Source organism: Rhea americana, unplaced genomic scaffold (assembly GCF_003343005.1).
Source record: "Rhea americana isolate MKP2758 unplaced genomic scaffold, rheAme1 scaffold_53, whole genome shotgun sequence".
Taxonomy (NCBI): domain Eukaryota; kingdom Metazoa; phylum Chordata; class Aves; order Rheiformes; family Rheidae; genus Rhea; species Rhea americana.
The window spans coordinates 3,772,096-3,796,386 of NW_028186679.1; the positions used below are offsets into that span (position 1 = coordinate 3,772,096).

Here is a 24,291-nt window from a genome sequence, read left to right on the forward strand (position 1 = left end):
AAAGAAGTTGATGTTGCAGTTGCACCCTCTTCTCACAATAAAGATGCAAAGAAGGCATAATATTGAGAGTTTTGAAATACTATACACTTGTAAATTCAGAAAAGGAGTAACAGATGGACATGAATTCTCATAATATTTAACAAATATGAAAATTTTTGACTAAGTCACTCTGAAAGGATACACAAAGTAGTGATCTTTACTAGAAAAAGCAGTAACATTTGGTCCTTCATGGACAAATCTCAGCAAACCTTCACCTTTTTAAAAAACTTCTTCTCTAATTAGCCACAGATCCAAAGAAAGCCAGTTCAACAGCAGCACTTCACTTATATCCTCAGACTTGAATATCTAAAGACTCATGGGTTCAAGTATTCCAAACATACTTTTTAAAGATAACTGCAAATCTGATAAATGCAATCCTACATTCTGTAAAAGCAGGAGTTGGCAGATGCAACACTCAAAGGAAGAATACATTAATCAATACAGTGCAGACTACAAAACTGACCAAACAAACTTTAATCTTAGTTCACAAATAGGGTAGCTCAGTGGGCCAGATTCAGGCAGCTCCTGAAATCTTTTTTAACTATACGAAAAATAAGGCCTGTTTGCCTTGAAGCCATTAAGCACGTAGCTTATACAACACATTCAAGGGCCCAGATTTAAGAAGTCACTAAATATCAACTAAAAATAACCAGAGGTTCATATGTCACAATTAATCGGAAAGTTTTATTTATCATTAAGGAGCTCATTTTTCAGCTTTTGTTTCTTACCCACTAAGTCATGCGACACTTTCTTAATTCCAGTAATTACAGGCTGCAAGATAAGAAAAAAAATATGGTACAAACTTCTTGAATACTATTGCACCTTTTGTACATTATTCTCTTTGGGAAAAAGGAAGAGACAAAGCACATTTTAACTGCTTCCATTTCTTCCACAAAGACCAAATCTACAAAACTATTAAAGAGTGGAGCTTGGTTCCAACCGTTCGATTATTTTAACTGATTTACATATTGGAGAATCACAATCACACTAAAGATCACCATTTGCTCACTCATTTTGTTTAACATACTTTCAGGTGAAACACCTATCATAAACTACTGAATGAAAATAGTATCTAACCTACCTTATTAAGAATAAATGTCTAAGTATATCTTAACTCTGATTTGTTACCAACAGAATAAATATGTTATCGCATATATCTTTTCATATGTTCTGGTCCTCAACATCTGGAAAGACTGAACAATGCAAGTGAATGATAACTTTCTAAAACAGATGGAATGGATGAGTTTGGCTTTCTTGGTGTGTTAATATTARCTCGTAAAATTTCCATGCATAACTATATTGTAAATTGTTCTATGCATGTTTATCTACACTTATTTGCAATTAATCACACAGGCACAGCTTTCCTCAAAGATGTTTCCACAGTACTTCAGAACAGTTTCATGAAATAATGTTAGGTATTTAACAGTTCATCAGAAAAAAATTTTCACCCCTTTCACTCCTTTGTGTCCCTTTGCCACATTGCTTAGCTTGTCACACCTTCATTGGCACCCTGAGTGCCAATTCAAACTGTTAAATTAGCAACAACAAAAATCAAAGTAGATAAGTTTTCTGCTGCTTTAGAGAGTTAAGCTAGTTCAGTGAATGAGTGAACGACAACAAAAAAGTATACCTTAAGAGAACCTTTTGTTTCTTCAACATCTTTCAGTTATAGCTACAGAATTAAAATCTAGGAAGATATACAAACAAAAGCAAAAATCAAGCAATGACCTATTTTTAATGTTCAGATGCCACTTAGTTGCATAACTTTTTCAAGCAAGAGATGTTCAAGCCCATTTTTCTCCCTAGTTATTCAAAAGTTATTTTCCTCTATCTTAATGTGCCAGAGTACCAACTTTCAGGAGTAAAGTAAGTGCTGTTACAACACTCTGAACTTGCAGAAATAACATAAATAACAAAATAAATGTAAGGAACATTTAATTATACTTGAAGTATATAATATAGTTTTTTTTGTTGTTTTTTTTTGTTTTTGTTTTTTACTGAAATGGAAATGGTCGGACTAGATGATCTTCAGAGGTCTCTTCCAACCTTACCCATTCTGTGATTCTGTGAAAGTCTTCTGGTTGAACCCTGCAAAGTAAGGAAGAGGTCCAGACTAATGATAGGATTGTTCTTTAGAAAATACCACTTTTTTTTTGATGAGTTTGGAAAGAACTTACTGCAGTAAAGCTTTGCTCAAAATTCTGACTCGCTCAGTGTTCCTTCAGAGATCCCTATAAAAGCCATGGTGAAGTAGCAGCTCCATAAAGGAAACAAAAAAGTAACAGCTAATGCTCGTCCTCTGAAGTCCTTCCCTGCACCTTTCATCTGTGCTAGTGTCAATGGACATGGACAATTTTTGTTTTTTTTTTAAAAAAAAAAAGGAAAAGAAAAAAGAAAATAGTTGATTTAGAATTTCTTCAGAGAGCTTTTTTTAGGATCCTTATCACCCAAGGACTCATTGTCATTCGCAGTTTTGCAGTCTACAGAGACTACACTGCAACTAATCACCATTATTTCCTGGCCATGTTCTGCAGGGCTTGTTTTTTAGTTCGTTGCTGTCTTCTTTTATACTGAAAAGCAGAAGACTAAAATGTAGACTTTGAAAAGTGATGGCTGCAGCTAATGCAGCCTCAAAAAAATACTCTCTTACAGAGAGTAATTCTTGGGTATAGCTAAGGTGGTAAATTTGTCATTGTAATTTTACAGTAATTTACTAATCCCATATGCCAAACAATACCATTATTGGTATGTGCTTGTTATACCAAGATACATTAAAAGCATTACTCTTTTTCTCATGATATGCTACTGTAAGTTTAGAAAAATAGCCAAAAGATATACATGAGAAATAAAATTGAAGTTCTTACTTTTCCTCTTATTAAAATACATTCAAGTTAAATTTTTAAAAAGCTTATATACTTATATAGTTTTTACTATAGTTCTTTTTCTCTCCGTAAGAGATCATTTTGCCATGCCACCTGTACCAGCTGATGTCAGCTCCAGCGGCTTTATTCGATTACCAACTGACACAGAATAAAGTACAAGCGAACACAGATCTTACAAGGAAACAAATCTACCAACCAGATACCACCTTTGCTCTTAACCCTGCAAGTTTTCAAGATATATATTACTGAATATATACAGATATGCTCATCTTTTAAAGAAACTGTGTTTAGGCAGTCACACCCTCTATCAGCCCTCCCAAATAACTTTGGAATTTTGATACAATTTGGCAAGAATAAAAATGTAAAAATAACCCATAATGTCCCTACAATGTTCAAGAAAACCAAGTGGTCAAGAACAGAAATATTACTTTTCCCTGCACCAACAGAAAAAGACTACAGCCTGAAATCAGCCTCTTTTAAACACCAGGGATTCCACACAGACTTAAAGATTAAGAAACAGGAACCAGGTTTTGTGGCTCACAGAAAAACTGTAAAGGTCATCCATACACTGAGCTACACATCCTGCATACTTTTGAACTAGTTTTTTAGAGGTTTTAGTCATTCTTCTTTCCCTCTGATTTCAACAGTTTGAGAGAACTCAACATATAGAAGTATTATCACTAGCATCCATGCCACATAATTCTCATCCAATATTTGTCTAGTATTACTTCAATATTTAAAGTGAAATAATTGAAAAGTGGTTGTGAAACACTTTTCTTCTAGTTATCCTTAGCATTCTTACAATTTTGGTCTGCATTTAAAAATGGTTAAAAGTATTAAACAGTCAAATTATTAAACTGATTAACAAAACCACATATATGAATCAATAAAAATGGAGGATTCTGCATTACTGAGACAGGGCTGAAGTTTTCTTTTCCCTAAAACATTACTCAAAAAAATCTTATGTTCAATTAACATTACTGAGATTATAAAGCCAAGCAATTAACAGAAGGAATCACCATTAAAATTGCCTTTGCAACACCCAGCTTCATACAGTACCATAAATTGACTCTTCAGCACTAAATCARATTTTGTTTTTCAAGAGGGAACCATTGTTCACACAGCTGAATGGTAACCTGGAGAACTGCAGTCTATCTTAATTGCAAGAATCTTATGTGATGTTTGGCAGGTCATTCCTATTCTTTCCCACAGTTGGTTATTCAGAAAATTAGGAATATAAATTAACACTTGATTTGAGAATTTAGGAAGTGATTTGTAACAGGCTGTACAGAACATTAAAGCCCCTGAGTATTAAGCGCCTGTGCCCCAGACTAGCCGTGATACACACACATAGGTTCCCTCACAAACCATGACGGAAGCCTGGACAGCGCAGAATGTAATTCAGGAACACAMAGCTAGTCAGCAGAACCTTCTCAAGAGCAGAGATACGCTTCAAATGATAGTCCTTCCTCGGGGCCTAACAACCTAAAGGCTACAGTAGGGCGGCAGGAGTACAGAACATCACTCTTAGAAGTTTACGTTTTTCCTCCTCAAAATAGGAGGCGTCACCTTTCTTTAAAGGCACAACAAGCAGCAAGCCAACAATGATAATGAACTCCCTTTAGCCAAAGTTGAGCGTTTAAAATATTTGCCCTGGCTCCTGGAGACCTGGATTCTACACTCTCCTCAGACTGGCACTCTCCAACCACATGTGATAGTGCCCTGAGGTTCTGTGTCACTGCTTCGGGCTTGCCTCTCCAGTCAGCACTCCTTACCCATTTGCAGTCTTTGATCACAAGCATGCTCTTCCTTATTTCCTATCCTAAGAGTCACTCTTGATTTTCTGTACTCAAAATACACAGCTCCTTCATTTGTGAGGCCTGGACCAATACAGCCCACCTAAAATTTTGCACACCAAATCTTGAACACATAAGCAGGATGCGCTTGGCCCAGGTCTGCGCCTAATGCTATCTTGCACAGCACTCAAAGCTACCACGGCAAACAGTTTTACTGTTCAGTTGAGACCAAAGCTAGTACAAACAGAACAGTGGGTAATTCACCTACTAGAACATAAGATATCCTTATTATATAGTAAACTGTCATTTTTCAAATGTTATAAATATACATTGCTAGTAAACTTGCCTAATTTTCACAAAAGTGGCAAAAAAAATGACACAGAAATCAACCCCAGCCAAGCTTAACATTCCTGGTGTAGTTCTTTCCAAACATATGGTTGCCAGGAACATTAGCAAAACAAGGTGTTCTTCAATAGCCTCATGATGGCAGAAGTTTTTCCCCAAAACACTCGAGGCAAACACTTAGACACCTAGAAAAGGGATATTATACTTGAATGTCAAGCAACATATGCATCTCTCCCACAGCGACTAAGCAGTCTTAGTGGAGCAGTAACAGAATGCAACTAAGCTAGTATTCTAGAGCTTCAAATTGTATCATTAAATTAAAGCCACATCCAGTTTTTTTAATTATATCCTTACATATTTGATATTAATTTTGTAAGTACATGCACTGAATAGACTAAATACGTATTATAAAGGGAAATGCATACTTTCAGCTCAGCGTTTATTTAGTGACAGCTACCCATATCAACATTTTCAGACCACCCTCTTACCACAGACTAGTATTTTCTAGAAAAATAAATAGCTTTACATGTTTTAACAGTAAAAGCATTTCCAATCTTCAACCCATGCTGCTCCTACCTGGCAGAAAGGGAAAGCTTTAAGGATCCCTAAAGATCAGATTATTCAAATCTCCAAAAACAAAGAGGAAAAACAAAGTATAAACTATATCATTCTTCCTGGAAGAGGAGAAAAAACCACCCTCCCTTAAGCTCTGTAAGGAAAGAGAAATTCATAAATTTACTCTAATATGACAACAGTATAGCTTCCAAACGGATTTACAGATAAAGAAGTAGAGAAAAATCACCCTAAACAACTACCTTTTCTCAAGATTACTGGTAAGTGCCTATTTCTTCATTACTAATATGCTACAAGTGGAAGAAGGTAACAGTACAAAGAAATTTCAAGTACTGACAACTTTCYGAAATTGGCTCAGTACAGTATCTACATTTCTTACATCAACTCCATGGAAACTAGTTTAGTGTAGATGAAAGGTATTTTTGCCTTGATCAGAAACTTCTTTAAGAGTGATCGTCTAAAATGTCAGAAAACATCATTCATATAGTAATGTGAATTTCTCTTGCTCTATCAGTCACTGAACAAGCTCCCTCTTAGATACTAACAATGTGRAGCCTCAAAGCTCACAGAGGACAGTACACAGTAACAGTGGAGTTACCTTCTCAACTGGCTACAGTCTGGACACAGGCAATTAAATGCAACTGAGAATAGATAGTGATGATTTTAAAACTGATACACTTTTATAAAGGTGCTCTGCATTTATGCTCCCTCCTCTCAAAAYTCTTGATTCTCAAGTTAATTCAACCTAGCAAAAGGAATTTAATGACTTAGTAATGAACACAGGAAGTCATAGGTGATCAGAGTCAAAGTTGGTCTAAATTCAACTTCCCACCTAACACCAAAATAGGAGGAATCCCACAGTTGACAGCTTTGAAGCTGTCACAACACATTAAATCTTGCACTTAATCTAAAATCTGAGTTAAACCTCAAAAGTGTAAAGCTATCGAAGGCTTTCCACCAATTATTATTATGTCAAAATTGTATAATTAGATGAACATCCAATCCCATTTTTAAGTTCAAGAGCCCAACAATTAGACAACGAGTATGACACCTTACTGGGATATTATGTGACAGTATCTTAGGATTTGAATCTCCTACTCTAATTTCACAGAATATTTCCTCTTTTTGAGAAGCGTTAATGTATCTCTAGTCTCCTTTTAATTCCTAGCTTTGTCCCTATAATACTGACTTACATTTTAGACTCTTCATCATCTGGCAAATTGTCTTCTCTCGTTTTTACAATGGCTTAACTACATAAAAGTAACAAAAATCATTTTCTCAACTTTTGTTTTTAAAAACCCACACTGGTTGGCAATATAAAAGGTTAGTTTTAATATATCCTGAACTTGTGACACTTTACAAATTAGGATCATGCAAGTTACACAGCCTGTTTTATAATGATTAACATTGTAAATCCTTCAGAAGTGAAGGATTTTTTTTTCCAGTGGATCCCATCATATTTTCCAAAATAATTACACTGAAAAACAATGCCTTTCCAAGTATATTAGTTACAGGTTTATGGAGTCTCAGTCACAAAATACGTCACTCTACAAATAGTACTGCAACTTGCCAATTTCTAGAAAGTATTCTTAAGTGTGTAAAAATACATTAGTTATCATTTGTCTCTGCAGGCCACAGCAGTAGTTTCAAAGTACTAAGAGTTTATTAGAAGCAAGATTAAAATAGCAATAATAATAGTAACGAAAAGTTCCTACTTTCCTACAGCTTTTCTTTAAAACAGAATGGTCCAGCATGATTTACTGGATGCTACAAATTCCTTCAAGAGTTGAAAAGTGCTTCATACTACCCTTTGGAAACCAAATGTATTTTGTTAGCTATTTCCAACCATTAGATGACACCTCTTCTCTTGCATCTCTGTTACCACCTCTCGAGAGAAACCTAGTTTGTATACAGCTAAACAACAGTGTTTTTTCTTGCATTTAATGGGGCATTGGTGCTGGGCTTTACTTTGCAATGGTTTGGAACCTCGGTTATAAGATTCAACAAATCATATCAAGACTATCTTGATTTTTAATTATAATTTAGCATAAGTAAAGGATGATTACGTAAAAGCAAACAAAACTATTTCTGAAAACCAAGACATGAATTACAGTTGCAGAGAGGTACCTAATTACAAAGGTCTACTAAAGAATCAAGTGAGAGAAGTAAAAAGCGTGCACGCCTGCATGCATGAATAAATAAATAAATGCCACTTGGTCACCTTCTGAAACAGCACCAAAAAAGACAGCCTCTTTCTACCTATATGACAAACTGAATAAGCTGACCTATGTACCTAAGCCAAATATCCAGAATCCATGTGCTACTACATTTACAGTAGATATAAATTGATATGAGACAGGTTCAATCGGATATAAGAAGAAACAATCTGAAGCTCAACCAGTCAAAGGAACAGGTTGCCCAGAGAAGTCATGCAGTCTCCATCCTTGCAGATTTTCAAGACTAGTTTGGATAAAGCCCTGATTCACCTGGTCTGATCTCATAGATGACTTGCCTTTGAGGAGGACCAATGAACTACCTCCTGAGGTCCCGTCTCACCTGAATTTTTCTATGATTCATTCTCAAGTTACATTCAAAGGAAAAAATATGAGAATACATGTTTTAATAACATAATCCTTTCTTATTTTTCTGCGGTTCCATTCAGATTTAAATCTGTTTCTCGCTTTCCTCAAAAGACTTTATTTTTGAGATAGTTTCAACAATCCTTTCTTCAGGACATTAGCTGTTCTTACCTCTTTTGAAATATTACTATTCTTTTAGCTGTTCAAATGCCATTTTCTGTACTTGACTAGACCATTAAGACATTGTTAGCTTAAAAGAGGGCAAAATATTTATCACCTACTGAGACAACTTCCAATTCTCAAAGCTTCTCGGTACACAGAACTTACAATTCATTTCAAATATCAAGCATATTTAATACAAACATAGAGGGCTTAATGTATGCAGCTCATTATTGATTGTTAATTGCAACAAGAATGAAATTCTTGATAAATATATTTGGAATGGTGGGTCTCCAAATCTCTCTGCTGGATAATCTAACATCAAGATATAAATTTTTCATGAACTATCTAGAATGAAATATTTAACCAACAATTTTGGTTTGTGTGTAAAACTGCTGCTTCAGGTTTACAAATCGATAAAAATTTTCTGTTATGTAACACAGAAACAGTATTGCCAATCTTATATAAGAAAATCTTATTAAAATAAATATTTACCTTCCTGAAAAGTGAGTTATTCTGAAGACCTTTCAGAATTATCAGAAGTTCTTTTTAGAGAACAGGTCAGCCAGCTACTCCAGGAACTCCGTTTTAAATTAAAATGTGCCTGCAACTTTCTTACTTGTCAGTCACATAATAGAATTCTCTTTCTAGAAACAGAATTTTGGAGAATTCTGTTTTCTCCAAACTGTGAATATTAGTTTATAATCAAATAGCTTGATCAAAGTAACCATTTGATAATGTTACACTCTGGAGATAAACAAACAGCTGAGCCATGCTTTCAAGTCAATACCAAGTCTTTCTGGGAGAAGAAAGAAATAAAACATCATCTTCTTACTTGTAAAACCAAGCACATTCACTTGTCACAGATGCTAGTGGCAGAAAAACATGGAGACTCCTGTTTTACTGACCTAAGTTTTATTGTCTAGCAAAAGCAAACAAAAAATAGCATGTAATTTCCTTGCTGACCATTGAACATCATTCACAGCCAAGTATCAGAACACTTTTCTGCCTACAGTAGGAAATACAATTAGACCACTCCTTTAAATCCTATGCACTAAAGACCAACAGACCTCTTGAAGGATTTCTGTCATTTGTGTCTCAGTTTCATATTTTATAATCCAGTTTAGCAGCTTTTCAACAAAGATATTTTTCCCTTCTGTTTGCAATAGCAAAAATACTTTTAAAACCTGAAGGGGATGGGGGCTAGCACAGCTATGGGACTTTATTTTCCTTACTTAATCAACTCTCTTCAGCAATCCAAAAACTACATCACCAGTCATTTTTCCTCTGGGACTATGTCTTTTAAGAGCAGCAGTCTGTATTTTCCCAAGGTTTCACAAGAACTAAATAACAAAGAGGCAAGACCTGCAGTAACAGAACACCATCTGCACAATATACCAAATGAGCTATCGCATGCAAAAGGTAATCAACTTCAACAAAAGAATGAGCATCCATACCACACATGGTTTACTGACTGGAGAAGCAAAGCACAGACCAGTCTTTAATTATAAAATATTAAAGATAGAAACCTCAAATAAACGGTCTATAGCTAAGAAGAGTTAGGTTATTAATAACTTTAGGAAATTGCAACTTCACCCATCTGTGGTCTCAACTGGAATAGAGCTTCATTATTATACAATATATAAATCAAATTAAAATTGGTAAGTGAATATGTTGTAACATACTATGAGAACTTCTGAAGGTTAACCAATAGGTAATTCCATCAAATCATATTGCTTCATTTGGTGTTACAAACCATGAGATCTTTTGGTTTCTTATGTTCCAGTTCATGAAAGGTAGAAGAAACTTTAATATCCTGTTTCTAACAAACCTCTCTGAGTCACAGACAAAAGGTCAGGGTCTGCAAGTGCAAACAACAATACTAACTAGGTCTGGAAGATCCACATCAAGACACTTCAAAAACAGGAGAAGCTGTTCAGCTATCAGGTAAAACTACTGGATATATTGATATTCCTTTAAGATTTTACAGGAATTATGACTTGAAGCAGCATAATACCACCAAAGTCACTTAAAAAAAAAAAAAAAAAAGGTAATTTGCACAGCTCAGAGATGAGACCAAAACTAGCCTTACACTCACAACTTATAAGCATCAAATTTCTTCAAATTCAACGTCAGAGTTTTGTCAGTGTAAAACTCAATGCATACATTTTGACAAAACACTGCTTGCAATACAGCAGTGACAAGGCACTGAAACCAAGGCAAATATCAGTATGGTTTTAACTTACAGGTATTTCTGTAGCCTTTATTTCTAGACTGTTTGTTTCTCTATGTTATTAAGAAAAAAAAAAAAAAAAATTTGCCAAAACTCCATCCTCTTTGTTATTTTTAGTCATAAACTTAAATGTAGCAGTACATCTGCATCACAAAGAACACACTACCAAATTACCAGGTGAATAGAGACAGTATTTACAGAACTGTTCACCTACACCAGAAACAAAATCTCAGCATACCTTTTAAAAGGTTACCCAACAACAAAGATCAACATCCACATAGGGTGGATGTGAGCTTAAAAACAAATTTAATGTTGGGGAGAGTGAAGGCCTGAAGACTGGCATTTGTTTTTAAATATCCCTTCCTAATATACATTTGGTCAATATGTTCTTCAATTTCATTTTTTATGTTATGTTTTTGTATTATTCAGAACAAAGTCCACTCATAGCCACAGAATAAATTAGATGTACAGGATGCTAACAGTTTCACATATATTCGTAGAAGAGAGGCTAAAAAGGAGCCAAAGTAAATTTGAATTATTGTGTCACTGTCTGTTTTCTCACTGTGATATATTTAGATGACAACATTCCCATAGACAATTATAAATCTGGTAACACTAAAAATGGAAAGTAATAATCACTACAAAATTAAAATTCATTTTTAAAAATATACTAAGCATTGAAAAAATAAGCCAACAAAGATAGAAATTAGCCATCAGCATTGCTCCTTATAATCTCACTGCAAGATTCACAGGTCAATGCCAATACCACTAAAATACATCAAGAGATGTTAGTTCTCTGATGTAAAAGAAGACAGAATAGATTAAAACATAACAAGTTAGGTGCACCTGATCATGAAAATATTTGCTAAAATGTCCACTCGTTTTTTCTTTGCCATCTAGTCACAAAAAATTCTCTGATGGGAAATTATGACAGAGGAAGTTGCCTGGAAAAACAGCTATCCCAGTAGATCTCTTTGTCTATATCCCAAAACCGAGGATAAAGAAACAGGTAAAAGAAGGTGCATTTACAAATGCATCTAAAGATGTTTTCTCATTGGACACTAGTATCTCTAGTTTATCATCTGTATTATTTATTTTTCAGTGCTTCAGGAACAAGATTTCCTTCATGCTTTTCAGCAATAATTAAGTTAAATGTTTATCAAAAAGTGCACTATTAAGCAGATGTGCCACTATTAAGCAGATTAGCAACGACAAATCCACTTACTTTTTTCTCCTTCTCATGATGTTTATCCTGAGAGTGAGAGGAAGAATCACTTAAACTTTGATCATATGACCTATTAGATCCCCGTTTGCTCTTTTTCTAAAAAGAGAAAACATATTTATGGATATAGAAAAGGAATCATTTGAATAAATAAAAAGTATAAAGCTTTTCAAATGATAAAATGCCTTACTACTTGAGGCGAAAAAATTCCAATAACTGAAAAATTGATAAATAACTGACACTAATAAAGTTAACAAGACTACCCAGTGTATACCAGAACAAAACAAAAAGTTTACTCTTATATTTTTTATAACACCTCATGAATTTACAAAACGTGCTTTCCACAAAAATGAGATATGCTACCTTTTCAAACATTAAAATAAGCTTAAAAGCATTTTCCAGTTTTTAAGCTCATGTGAGTATCATGTGAGACCACAGTACTAACATCCTTATACGCTTCAAGTGCATTTTGAGGAGGTTGTTCCATGGTTCCATGATTTATTAGTCAAGTGGCGAGTCTGCAATATTTTTATTTGTAAAAATATTTTAAAAGTAGTAACAGGATACCAAATGTTATGCTCATATATGTATTAACAAGCGGCAGACATAATTATGTGAATTTCTGTATTTGAGAGCCTAGCCTGGGACCTGACATACTTTATGCTAGGCCAGTGTCAAAAATGTTTGTTATTCTAGCATAACTAAGGAAGCATTATAAAGATGCTTCAGATCAGTATCCGATCAACTCCAGTTTTCAGTGGTACAACAGATATACACCACCCATTATCTTTGGTAATAAATACTAAATATCTGCATTTACCAGGTATTGACAGTCACGATATCCCTAAAGAAACACTAGAAAGCTAACACGATCTTGCCTGTCTTTGCTGCTGTAAGCACTGCGGTTTCGTAACAGGAAACTATTTAATTACACGTCTAACACAGAGCTATTTATCATTAAACTTGCTTTTAAAATATACATACATGTTCTCAAGTCATACCTGCACTGGCACATTCAGATCAAACATGTAATAGTGTAAGAGCTTGCCTTCACTGCTAGATAATGAACCATCGTTGTTCTTTTTGTATACTTTGCTCAAGATAAAAATCTTAGCTAAGTACAGGCTACCTTTTATCATGAAGCAAACTTATCAATATACACAGGAGCACAGAGCTAACCTCACCAAGTTTATCTTCTAGAAAGCTAAAATGGCTCATCTGCCCTGTGTTTTTACCTCATCACAACCTATTCAAAAGTCACCCCAAAGTATTTGATTTTTTTTCAGCAGTGAAAACAAGTACTCAGCAAGTTTAGGCACACTTACAATAGAATCTGAATTAAACTCTAAATAATTTTAAAAGTCCTTCAAGTCCACACATGCATGCATACATACATACACRTGTACACACAAACACACACAGAGTTATCTGGCACTGGCAACCTGGTGATACAAAATACTCAAGAGATCTGATCCAAAAACCTACAGAAATAAATAAGAAATTTTAAAAGTTTTTGCATCAAACCTCAAGTAATTTCCTCAAGGTTGTGTTTCAGAGAACTTATATGTAGGGAATAGCCACTAGCTACACAGTGAGAGGAGGAACAAAGGGAAGAACAGTGAAAAAGAATAGAAGAGAAAGAGGGCTTTTTTATTCTCCAACATATAGGATATCAAAAGAAAGAAATATTTCTGGATTGTTCCAAAACATTCTAAATTCTTAGAAGCCAACTAATCAAACAGCAAAAGAAAATACTACAGCAATTAGATAATTTTAAAGGACTGGCTTTAAAAAAGCCTAAATACACATGCTATTTCTGGCAAAGGGGAGAAACACACATTTAGAAAGTAATCACTTATAAAAACATAATACATTTTTAGCCAGTATTTCTATAATTGTGATTAAAACATTGTTTTAATGAAATATAATTARTTAGTGCAATTTACATATGGAACTTAACAAATACTTACCAGTTTACTAAAATGATATTTACAGTAGCCACAGTATTGGACATTATCTGCCCCATTGCCTTCTTCTTCACAAAGAAGTCCTGCAAACTGGGCACTAAAACAAACCAAGTAACATTTGAGAAAATCAATTTTATATCAACTCACACTAGAACAGCACAGCTGCTTATGTACACATACTTGCATCTGCATTTAACAGACGAGATTTGCAAAAACACAAACGACTTAAAGGGATGCAAGCACCTAAATAACTTTTGTAGCCAAGTAAAACAAATATTTGGTTCATTTTTAGACTATGAAAAGGGCACCAGGCCTACAAGCCACTTGCACATAAGTATAGCTTAAACGTCTGCTTTTACTACGCAGCTACTCCCACAAATAAATTAAGCAATTTATTACGCTTCTTAGTTCAAACTCAAGTCAGAAATTATCTMCGGAAACAATAGCTTTTAACAAAACCATCCTGTGAATAAGATGAAATTGTTCTAGAATTGTATGCATCCTTCCAATTCTGCCAAGAAAAATACTTTTTTTTTTCCTAAACAAAACTTTGAGTTTTTACATGTCAGGCAAAACCATATTTTATTGGTTTAACACAGACTGTGGCAGGATAATTCCATTTAGAAAGAATAAGACTTGCAGGTTTCCTTGTCTGGACTAATACTACCCTATTTTATCCCTCTTTTAAAGTCAAATTAGCTTTTCACTATTTGTAAAAGCTTGATTTATTTTTTTATTTAAATCTTGGACAAATTTCTTTACTGAATTTGGACACTGAAAACCAAAATTTTCAGTTTCATTTTGTATATCACTTTCATTATTGTAATAATACAATGTTACAGTCAAAAAGATGCAAGGAAATATTTAAGTGAAAGAACAACATACACGTCAGCTTATTTTCACTTTTTAAAATCACCTCCCTTTAATTTATGCACTATGTTCTCGGGCAATCCATAAATACTTTCTCCTAAATACACGTACACCTACAGCAGATGCCAAATAAATAAATAAATAAATAAAACCCAACAACATGATTTCTTCAGGCATAGATTTAACATTTTAAGATTGGCATAAAAAACAAAACCAACAGGATAGATTAAAGGTCATTCTTCCCAGACTAGTTTTGTTAACTCAGAATGATACAGCTCAAGCTTAATCTCTATTTTTTCTAGCTTTCACATATTCCCTCCGTTTTACAAATTCTACAGAAGCCTCTCAATATCCTTAAAAATAGTACTTTCCTTAAAACATGATACTTTCTGGTTGGGTATCATTTTACAACACATAGCTGTTCCCAGTGAATCAAAAAATTCTAACAAATGATAGGATTAGGAATGATACAAATATTTTCATTTTGAATATATTTTCATGTTCTTTATGACATTCACTAAAAACAGGGTTTGATGAAGAAGAACAAGAGATGAAAAGGACTTTTTCCTCTTCTAATACTTAGATGCACCCATTTTTTTACAATCGTAAGTAGTCTATAAGTTCTCAGGAACAAATCCATTTTCATCATAAAACCGAATCTGACATTGATCATTTCCAATGAAAAATTAGATGCTTATGAAAAAATAAAATTTCAGCACCCTGCCAGATATCTGAGTATTTAGAAAAATAAAAATGCACAGAAGCCCTGACTGCAAATGAAGCCACGTAGAGTTGCGAAGAAAGCATCTAGACTGCAAGATCAAATCCTTTAAGACTTGCACAAGACATTCAAAATATCATTTGATTACCCTGAAGAAAATACATTTAAGTAGATAAGCAAATGTGATTTCCTTGACTGAGTTGGCACACAGACAAATGAATAAGTACATTGAGGCACTCATAAAACACATGGATAAAACCAGAGCTTATGAACCTAGACAGCTGTAAAAAACTGCTCTCTTGCAAAAAGACTTCACTTGAATCTAAAAGAACATACAGTCCCCAGGAAATCTGGGGATGGAGACTTCACTTGAATCTAAAAAAACATACAGTCCCCAGGAAATCTGGGGATGGGATTCTTTTTGCCAGGTTCTACCTGTTAGACATGCAGTTTAATCTAATTATCCAGTCTCTTTGTCCATAAAGTGAGACAGGCAAGTCTGAATGCAAGCAAACCCAAGTATTATAAAGTGTTATGAATCAGATGGTAGACATGGCCTGTTTCTTCTTCAGTAGTTGTAGATGAAAACTAAGTTAAGAATTTAGGTTATAAGGTACTGTTTAGATAAACCTCGTGAGGCAAATCACCCCTCCTGGTACAGATTCATAAACATTTTGGGGATAACTTTATTGCATTTTTACGTACATCTCAGTAACTGATTTGTTCCCCAGTCTGATTTACTTTCTACTGATCTTACTTTTAGCAAAAGTCAAATCAGCAGGTAAACAAACAAGTGTTTCTTATTTCTGTATTTATATAAAATATCATGTAAAAAAAAGAACATAGGAAAAAGTACTAAACCTTATACGGGCCCATCAGCTAGCTTTCAATTCATAACTCTAATACTGCCGAGCTGAGAGCATATTCACAGGACCACAAAGCAGCTAATACAACATAAGAGAGTACTCTCAGATACCTTTTGCAGCTCACAACAATGTCTATGCTACTATGGTCACACTGTCAGTAAACTCCATCATGCTGAATATTCTACACAAGCTACAAAACAGAGTCACTTTACTACAGATGCCTCAGAAATATCACGTGCAGCTGTTCCTTTTTGAAAATGATTACAGGGATGTTAAATGATAATATATACTTACCACGTTACATGAAAAGCTTGTCGACATCCATGTTTATTACACGTCATGCAAGCACCAGTGGCTGCTTTACTTTCTCTGCCTTGTTCATCACAAATATAGCATGTCTATYAAAGAGAAAATACTTAACATGATAAAAAGCATACAAATAAGTTCCATGATACTAACAGATTTTCTAGCAAAAGATCTGTTGGATTTGGCAGCTAAGGTTATGTAAGAAATCTGTAAAAAAAAAATCACATTTCTTTGTAAAAGGCGATAACCTAATAGAACATTTAGATAGGATCTGCACAACACTTCATCAACCCTAATGCAGTACAAAAATTATTAATTTATTTCAATTCCATATCACTATTCAGTTAGTCAAAATGGTCAAACACCTAAAGGCAAATAACATGAGACTTCAGGATTTTCCCTGCCTTCAAATTTGTGTTTATGTCCTTTTAGGTCACAATCATTTTCACGTATTCATTTAATATTACCAGTCTTAAATAGGTTGCATTCAGAAACATCAAATTAGATTGAGCACTTAAATGCACAAGACACCTTACAGCATACATGCGCATACCTCTACACAAACTACATCTAAAAAACTGCTAACTTAAAATTTTATTTGTATTTTTGCTGAAAATAGTTTTCAGAGGTCTCACAGATGCTTCAATACTTATATGATGTATCAGTGTTTAACTTCAATATGATGTGGACAGCCCCACAAACATCATCTTAGAAACAGGCCTAGCAAGAATCTTTTCCTGAATTGCCCTGATAATCTTTTCACAGCATTTCTCTCARTTTCTTTCTTTTACTGCGATACTGTAGCAACTTATAAGATTTTGGAAAGTGTTTTCAATTAACATGGAAAAAATTAGATTTAAAAAATCCCAAATCTTTTTCATTATTCAATATTTTTATTTACAAATCATAAACAAGGAGGAAAGCTGTATGGAAACAAAATTGTTGTAATAGACATTGTTACAATAACTTGTCAACACCTTGGTGAAAAATATCAGCTAAACTTACATCTCTTTCCATTTTATACTGTTCTAACTGCTGAAATGCCAGTCATAGAGATTCTATCATACCGTATTTATAATACTAGTTGCAATGTATGGCACAAGCAAAACAGAATAATTTGATAATTGATTCTTAATGAAAATATCCTCCTTCATAGATGCAGTCAATTGTCTGTTTTTAAATAAAACGGAATCTTATTAAAGTGAAAACTGTCAACAGTACTTTACTACCTGTATGGAAAACCCATTAGAAGCTCTTAGGTGGGAAGGCAAAGAGAAGAAATTTTTATTAGTTTCTGTTTTTCAAAATTGTCTACATTTACTCTATAGCAGATATGCTGCTATTGTATGGCAACCTCTTCCAGTAATGTAAAGAAAGTAAGTGGAATGATTAATAAATAAATAGAACATTGAGCATGGATGGTAGAAAACAGTTTAAGAGCTTTATTATTATTATTAAACTTCACCTTTCTTTAATATAGTAGAAGACTTACGACATTCATACATTTGCAAGTTCATGCAACTGCTAGACTCCCCAAAACCCTACGGCACTGCAAAGTGTAATCTGGCTCTGCATCACCCATGTGCAGCAGCACTGTTTTTCAGACTTCCTAAGGGAAGAGACCACTAAACTYCTCCGAAACTCAGTGGAAAATACAGCATTAGATAAAGCTTCAGACTCAGCCAGAAAACTCTACTCAAAGAACACGACACGTGTAAGTTTCTTTAACTGCACAATACACAGTTTGCAAAGCTGCTTTTACTTGTCTGTTAATATTTTTCCTTCAAAGATTCAAAATTCAAACCATTTCCACAGAAACAAAGACAGAGGGGAAGACAAGGCAAGGAAAAGCCCTGCAAAGCAAAAGGTAATTTGAAGAACAGCTTATTTAGAAGTTACAGTAGCAGTTAACTTAGGAGTCCAAATGCATTTACTTTTTTAATCAACTCTGAAGAGGTTCCAAAAAGCAGTAATTATGCACAATTATCATTAAATTTCAAAAGATCCTGAAAGAGACAACTAACACTCAAATAAAATAAATTGAGAGTATCTACACGTAACATCCACTTAACAGGAGAACAACTACTAGTTCAATTCTTTTTTTGAAAAGAGCTTTCCCGTTAGCTAACTAATTAATCAAGTCATTTAGGGGATTCATTCTATGATATGGGGGGTTTCACCTCAGAGGCAGGTAAATCTGAAGAAGCCAGTAGCTAAGTGTCTGTGTATCAACAAGCCTTATACTTTGGTGTAGCTACATTTTTCTTGCATTCAAGACTACTGTGTTTTATAATTTTGCATTTATTTGCAGTGTTCAATGAATGAACATATTCACACAAAATTCTATGTAAATTAAACATGATTTCCTGGAAAATCAAAGAGAGGTCTGTCATGATATTTTAAAGACTATAGTATATAATCTTCTTCATGGTAATTTTCATTGACTTACATTTTTCCTGTTTTCATATGTTATCCTTCTAACAGCAACCAGAAAAATAYACAGAATTACATAGGACTTCATAGGAAATAAAACCTCTTTCAGAATCATTCCATTCCAACCGAAGTTGTGCCAATTTGACAGACAGACTGAAATAAACTGGCATTAAGCATCTTAAAATGTAATTGGTTGCCTTTTTAATTCTTAATTATATACTTACATTTATTCAAAATGTACAATAATTGTTTTAAAGGACTTTTTGCAACATCAACCTTTCAAAAAAGTTTTTAATTTCTTCCTGAACAATATGCATTATAAATTCATAAAGTCAGAGTTAAGTGCTTCTGCATAGTTTCATATTTTTTAAGTGTTAATATATTATTAGAATAAACACAGCATACAGTGAACAGGGAAAAATGATAAAGTTATTGCAGGCTGTCTAAGACTGGAATTAGTAGTTGTATTGTTTTTTGGGGATGTTCAGAAAAAAAGGTAATGCAAAACACTTCATGAACATATAGGRATAGTTGACCTTTTTGTTAATTCATAGACTATTCCTGAAGCAATTAAAATAACTTAGAATGAATAACTTATTAGAACAGTTGACTCACTTCATTTCATTTCCTTCCTAGAGTTTTAGTCTTTTCAGCATTCAGATATACCAAATAAGCTTAGTCTTTCTTTCTATGCACATTCCTGCTTATGGCTGGTAACACTTTTGAGACATGCTGCAGAAACTACACAAGGAACTTTATATGCAAGCTCAAAGCCAGCCTACTTAGAAAYAAACGGTAGTTTAGCCACAGCAGTACAAAACACAGCACTGGCTAAAATCAAAAGAGCTGGAAAAGTCCTCTGCCAGTCACTCACTCCTGAATTCTGTGCTGCTCTAACCAGACCCCTGTTGAGTACGAAGTTCAATTGGTTTTAGCAAGGTTGCTCTAGCAACTGCACTATAGACTTTTCTTTGATTCCCCCAAAATCCACATCTGGTATCTCCCTGAATCAAAATGACCAACTGAAGACAGCAAAACCTGAGCACATTTTAAAAATGTAGAAAAATAATAACATAATAATAATAATAATAATAATAATAATTTCCAAGGTTTGGGCCCAGCCTGTAATTTCTGAGATGTGTTTCATTATATCTTAAAATATACTGCATCAACCAATATGCAAGTAGCTTTAGGTTGATTGTTAACATAGAAAATAGGCCCAAAACAGTAAGTGGGAAAAGCTGAAAATAAAAAGCTAGTAGGAAGACTATATGAGGAACTTTATACAAGGTCTATGCTATACATGTGTCATATATTTGTAAGAACAACTGTTCAAGCAAGAAGCGACTTTACTTGTAATGAAAAGTATTAAGTTGGTAGACCAACTTTGGACTTTGTGAACAAGTAATACTAAAAGATAGGGGTAAATTTTCAAATTTACAAGGTATTACTCATGTCATATGAGTTGACATCAGTTGAAATAGTCCCAGATAAGACAAAATCTAGAATTTTATAAAACATTTTAGAAGTACATTAGAGAACAACTACAAATAAAAAAAATCTACTGCTTAGGAAAAAGTAGAAAACAAACATGTTGTGGGCCCAAAGCTAAGGACAAAGGATAAAATAAATTCATCTTTCACAGTACAAGCACGGAAATGTTATTAGCTCTGCCCTTGATCTCATTATTGATTGTTTTTGATGAAGGAAACCAGTAATGAGAAACTGATACAAATACTCAGGCAGTACCCAATAAGACAGCATGAGAAGAACCTAGATTTAAATCATGGCTTTTCTGACTCATTGGTAAGAACGGCAAAAAACATACCCAACAGCAAGTAAGAAAACGTGAAAGAGACAAGGAAAAGTCCAAAACCATGGCAGTAGGGGCCCACGTAAAAAGATACGAAAACAAGTAGAGAAGCATAACGTGGATATTTCTGAGGAGAAAAAAAAATCATTCAAAATACCAACTCAGAAAAAGAAATAAGAACAGGAGGAGACAAAGACAACTTAAACAAGACTGGCTTCTCTGTGAGAAAAACATCAGAGGTGATGCACGTCTTTTTTTTGTTGTTGTTGTTTAATATAACCTACTCCCTCTTTTGTTCCAAAGCCCACAAACCACCATAAAATAAAGAAAGAGTATCAAGGTAAAAACAAAAATACAAGAACAATATGTGTCRTAACACCGACCAGAAATTCAGATAGTTTGCTACCTACAGAAGGAAAACTAAAAAAAGATAAGGTAGTTAAGAAGGTAGTTAAATCTAGTGAGGAAGAGAAAGAAACAATTAGGAAAGTGTAACCATCAATACAGAACATTAAAATTACTTTTTTATTATTTTTTGTTGTTGTTAGCCTTGCCACACTTCATAAAACATGCCATCTCACTGACACTTATTTAAGAGCAATTCTTCTATAAGCAAATAATCCTATTAAAGTGAATACTACATTCAAAGGCAGAAATTTGCAAGATTTTGCCTTAATATATTAGCATAGCTTTTTTTCCTAAAAAAAAAAAAGAGAGAAAGCAAGAGAGAGAGAAAGCGAGCGAGCAAAAGAGAAAGTGAGTGAGAAAGACAAAGAGGAAGCAAGAGAGAGAAAAGTTTTTATGAATATCATATCCATATTAAAGCAGTAGGACCTAGTAGCAATTAACAGTACTATTTCATTTATGCTGTAATAATATTTTTACCCATGAGAAATATTTCACATTCTTTTCAAAATATACCCATATTCAAAGATCATGATATATTTTAATTAACAAGACAGTTCCTACTCTATTAAAAAAATAGTAAGGCATTACAAATAACTTTAAAGATGAATTGAATTTTGACTTAATTCTTGAATTTGTCATAAAGATACAAAAGAAAACAGAGCATTACAGTAGGCATGTATGTATTTTATGTAAAATGAATTCTAGAAAGTGTAGTTTTACATTATTAATGCTCACAAATTTTAAAATAAATATAGACAAACACACATAATTATACCTTATTATAACGATCATGAGGAACAGACTGCAACACGATAGGTTCCATTGTAGAAACATTTGCAAACTGCACCTCGGGAATGTACAGAGCACAAACCACATGAGCCCAACCTACAAAAAGTTATAATTGTATTTAATTTTAATGCCTTCTTGAAGCTCAAAGGACATTTCAATTAGAGTACAAATAACCTTTTAGAACTTTTTTTCCATGGACTATTTTAACTGTTTAAACTAATACAGACAAAAATAACATAAAACATTAATTTTATATTATATAAAGTTGAGTTGTAACATTTTTAAGTTTATTCTGTGGAGAATTCATGCAAATTACACTTCATTTAATGCCAATGGTAACGCTTTATACAAACAAATAACAACACACAAATAGAAAAACGGACTGTTTCTTTGAATTTCTTAGATTTATATAGTCAACACCTACAAATTACGCAAGTTCCTGCAAAAGGGAAATACCGTATGAACTAACTAGTATTCATGCAAGCATTATCATCATGTAAGACTTTAAGGTACAATTTCTTTGTAGAGAAGTCATCCTCATTTGACTAGGTTCCTGTATTCTTTCTATAGCCAGCAGTCCTCCSCTTACCACCAAAGAAAGCTCTATCAAATTTCTTATATTTTGCTTGCTAAAAGTGTTACCAGTTTATTTTTTCATATCCACATCAACAGTCCCATTCTCAGTCATTAACTTGGGATCACCAACAAACGCTTAGTTATTTACCATCACATCTACAAAATCAAGAAGTAAAAGTTCCTGTTTGTCTGAGTTCTCTATGAGGGGGAGGAAACACCAACTCAGAAAGAAATCTACTAATTTCACAGCTTCTCTGAATCTTCAGATGCTAAGAGTCGCTGGTTTGTTCCACTGGAGGACAGTTTATGGCATGGGTAAAAACTGTCCACACTCTACCTTAGGCTAAATTTAGCAGAAACTGTGACAGAGCTAACAAAACAGAATAATGCACTGACACTAGTAATTCTATTATATGAGTAATATCACATAGTACAGAGTGATAGCTGCCTAAAGCAAACGTTATGTGGCTAATCATTTAAGATGAGTTCTGTACTTCCCCCAATAGGAATACTATTCTGACTCTGTGGTGTACAATTTTTTTGTTCTTTCTCCTTACCCAGATTGTATTAATTATGTGTCTAGTAAGGATATAAAATGAGAGTCCTAAATAGGTTGGATAATCCAAAAGATTATATTAGATAAACCAAGCAGATTACCTTTATGCCAATACATCCTGTAACGTAAGGATTTACAGCCCTACCAGAGACCTTTTGGGGTTATATTTTCATCTTGAGTTTTCTGCTTTTGTTGTAACTACTCTACTGAATCTAACAGTCCTCAACCTTCACACAACTGCACTTTGACTCTTCAGCTGAGCTCAGCATAAAGTCTTACTTACTTACAGTAGTACTGTTCAGATTGTGGAACAGTATTCAGTATCTGGAATTGTGTTGATCAAGGCTTGCTTTTCTTTTGTTTCTCTGTAAAAATGCTTTTTACCCTTTTCTTAAAACATGAACATTTTCTAGTTGCTTCCAAACAATAGATTTTTTTTTCTGTTTACTAAATTGATATTTCTGATTTACATGGAAAATGAAAAGTACACACACACACAACTTACATTCATGTACCTGGTAACCCATACCGTACCATTTTAGTATTTTGTCCTCAATTAAACAGAGCACCTGTACTGCTTCATCATTTAATTCACAAAATAGTTTGTAGAAATTTTTCACATACAAAAATGTACCAGACAGCAATAAAAGAGTAGGAAAGAAAGTGTAAGCTTCCAACTTGAGCTGCTTTTAGAAGTGGTTCCAATAGACCATTTTAAAATCACCATTAACAGACACAGTGAAAAAGCCTATAAAAAACTCAGTCTTTTTTCTTCTCTACTTACATTATCTTCAGGGAATAAGTGTTTATAAGAACTTTTCTAATACTTGCAGACTGCCTTAAGCTAGACTCATACCACATAAATGTTAACATGGTGTTAATGGTGAATATTTATCTTGAAGTCTCCTCTCCAGAAAAAATTTGAAATAGAAATTCATCTAAAAAGGCCGTTAAGCCAGTAGAAAAGCAGCAATTCAAAATACTGAAAGACCATTCTTCAGTTAGTTATTCACAAATCAATGACAAAAGCTTTTACCACCTACAGAACTAAATTTGCTCTCCAGTCACACTTATTTGCAACTAAACGTTATTATAGAAATACACAAAATATACCAGGAATAAACCAAAAAAAAAAAAAAAAAGTCACTCTAGAGAGGA

The 24,291-nt window shown here is 33.8% G+C and overlaps 1 protein-coding gene across 5 annotated transcripts in view; it reads right to left on the reverse strand.

Moving 5' to 3' along the window:
- Positions 1 to 24,291, reverse strand: part of MLLT10 (MLLT10 histone lysine methyltransferase DOT1L cofactor) — a 138,740-nt gene that overhangs the window by 69,466 nt on the left and 44,983 nt on the right. For 4 of the 5 annotated variants that reach the window (XM_085318345.1, XM_085318347.1, XM_085318350.1 and 1 more), the window contains 4 exons: positions 21,988 to 22,097; positions 16,547 to 16,650; positions 13,799 to 13,892; positions 11,832 to 11,927 (listed from right to left, as the gene is read on the reverse strand). In XM_085318345.1, coding sequence (XP_085174471.1) covers positions 11,832 to 11,927; positions 13,799 to 13,892; positions 16,547 to 16,650; positions 21,988 to 22,097 — 404 coding nt within the window. The remainder of the gene's footprint in view (positions 1 to 11,831; positions 11,928 to 13,798; positions 13,893 to 16,546; positions 16,651 to 21,987; positions 22,098 to 24,291) is intronic. The other variant, XM_085318349.1, reaches the window with a different exon arrangement.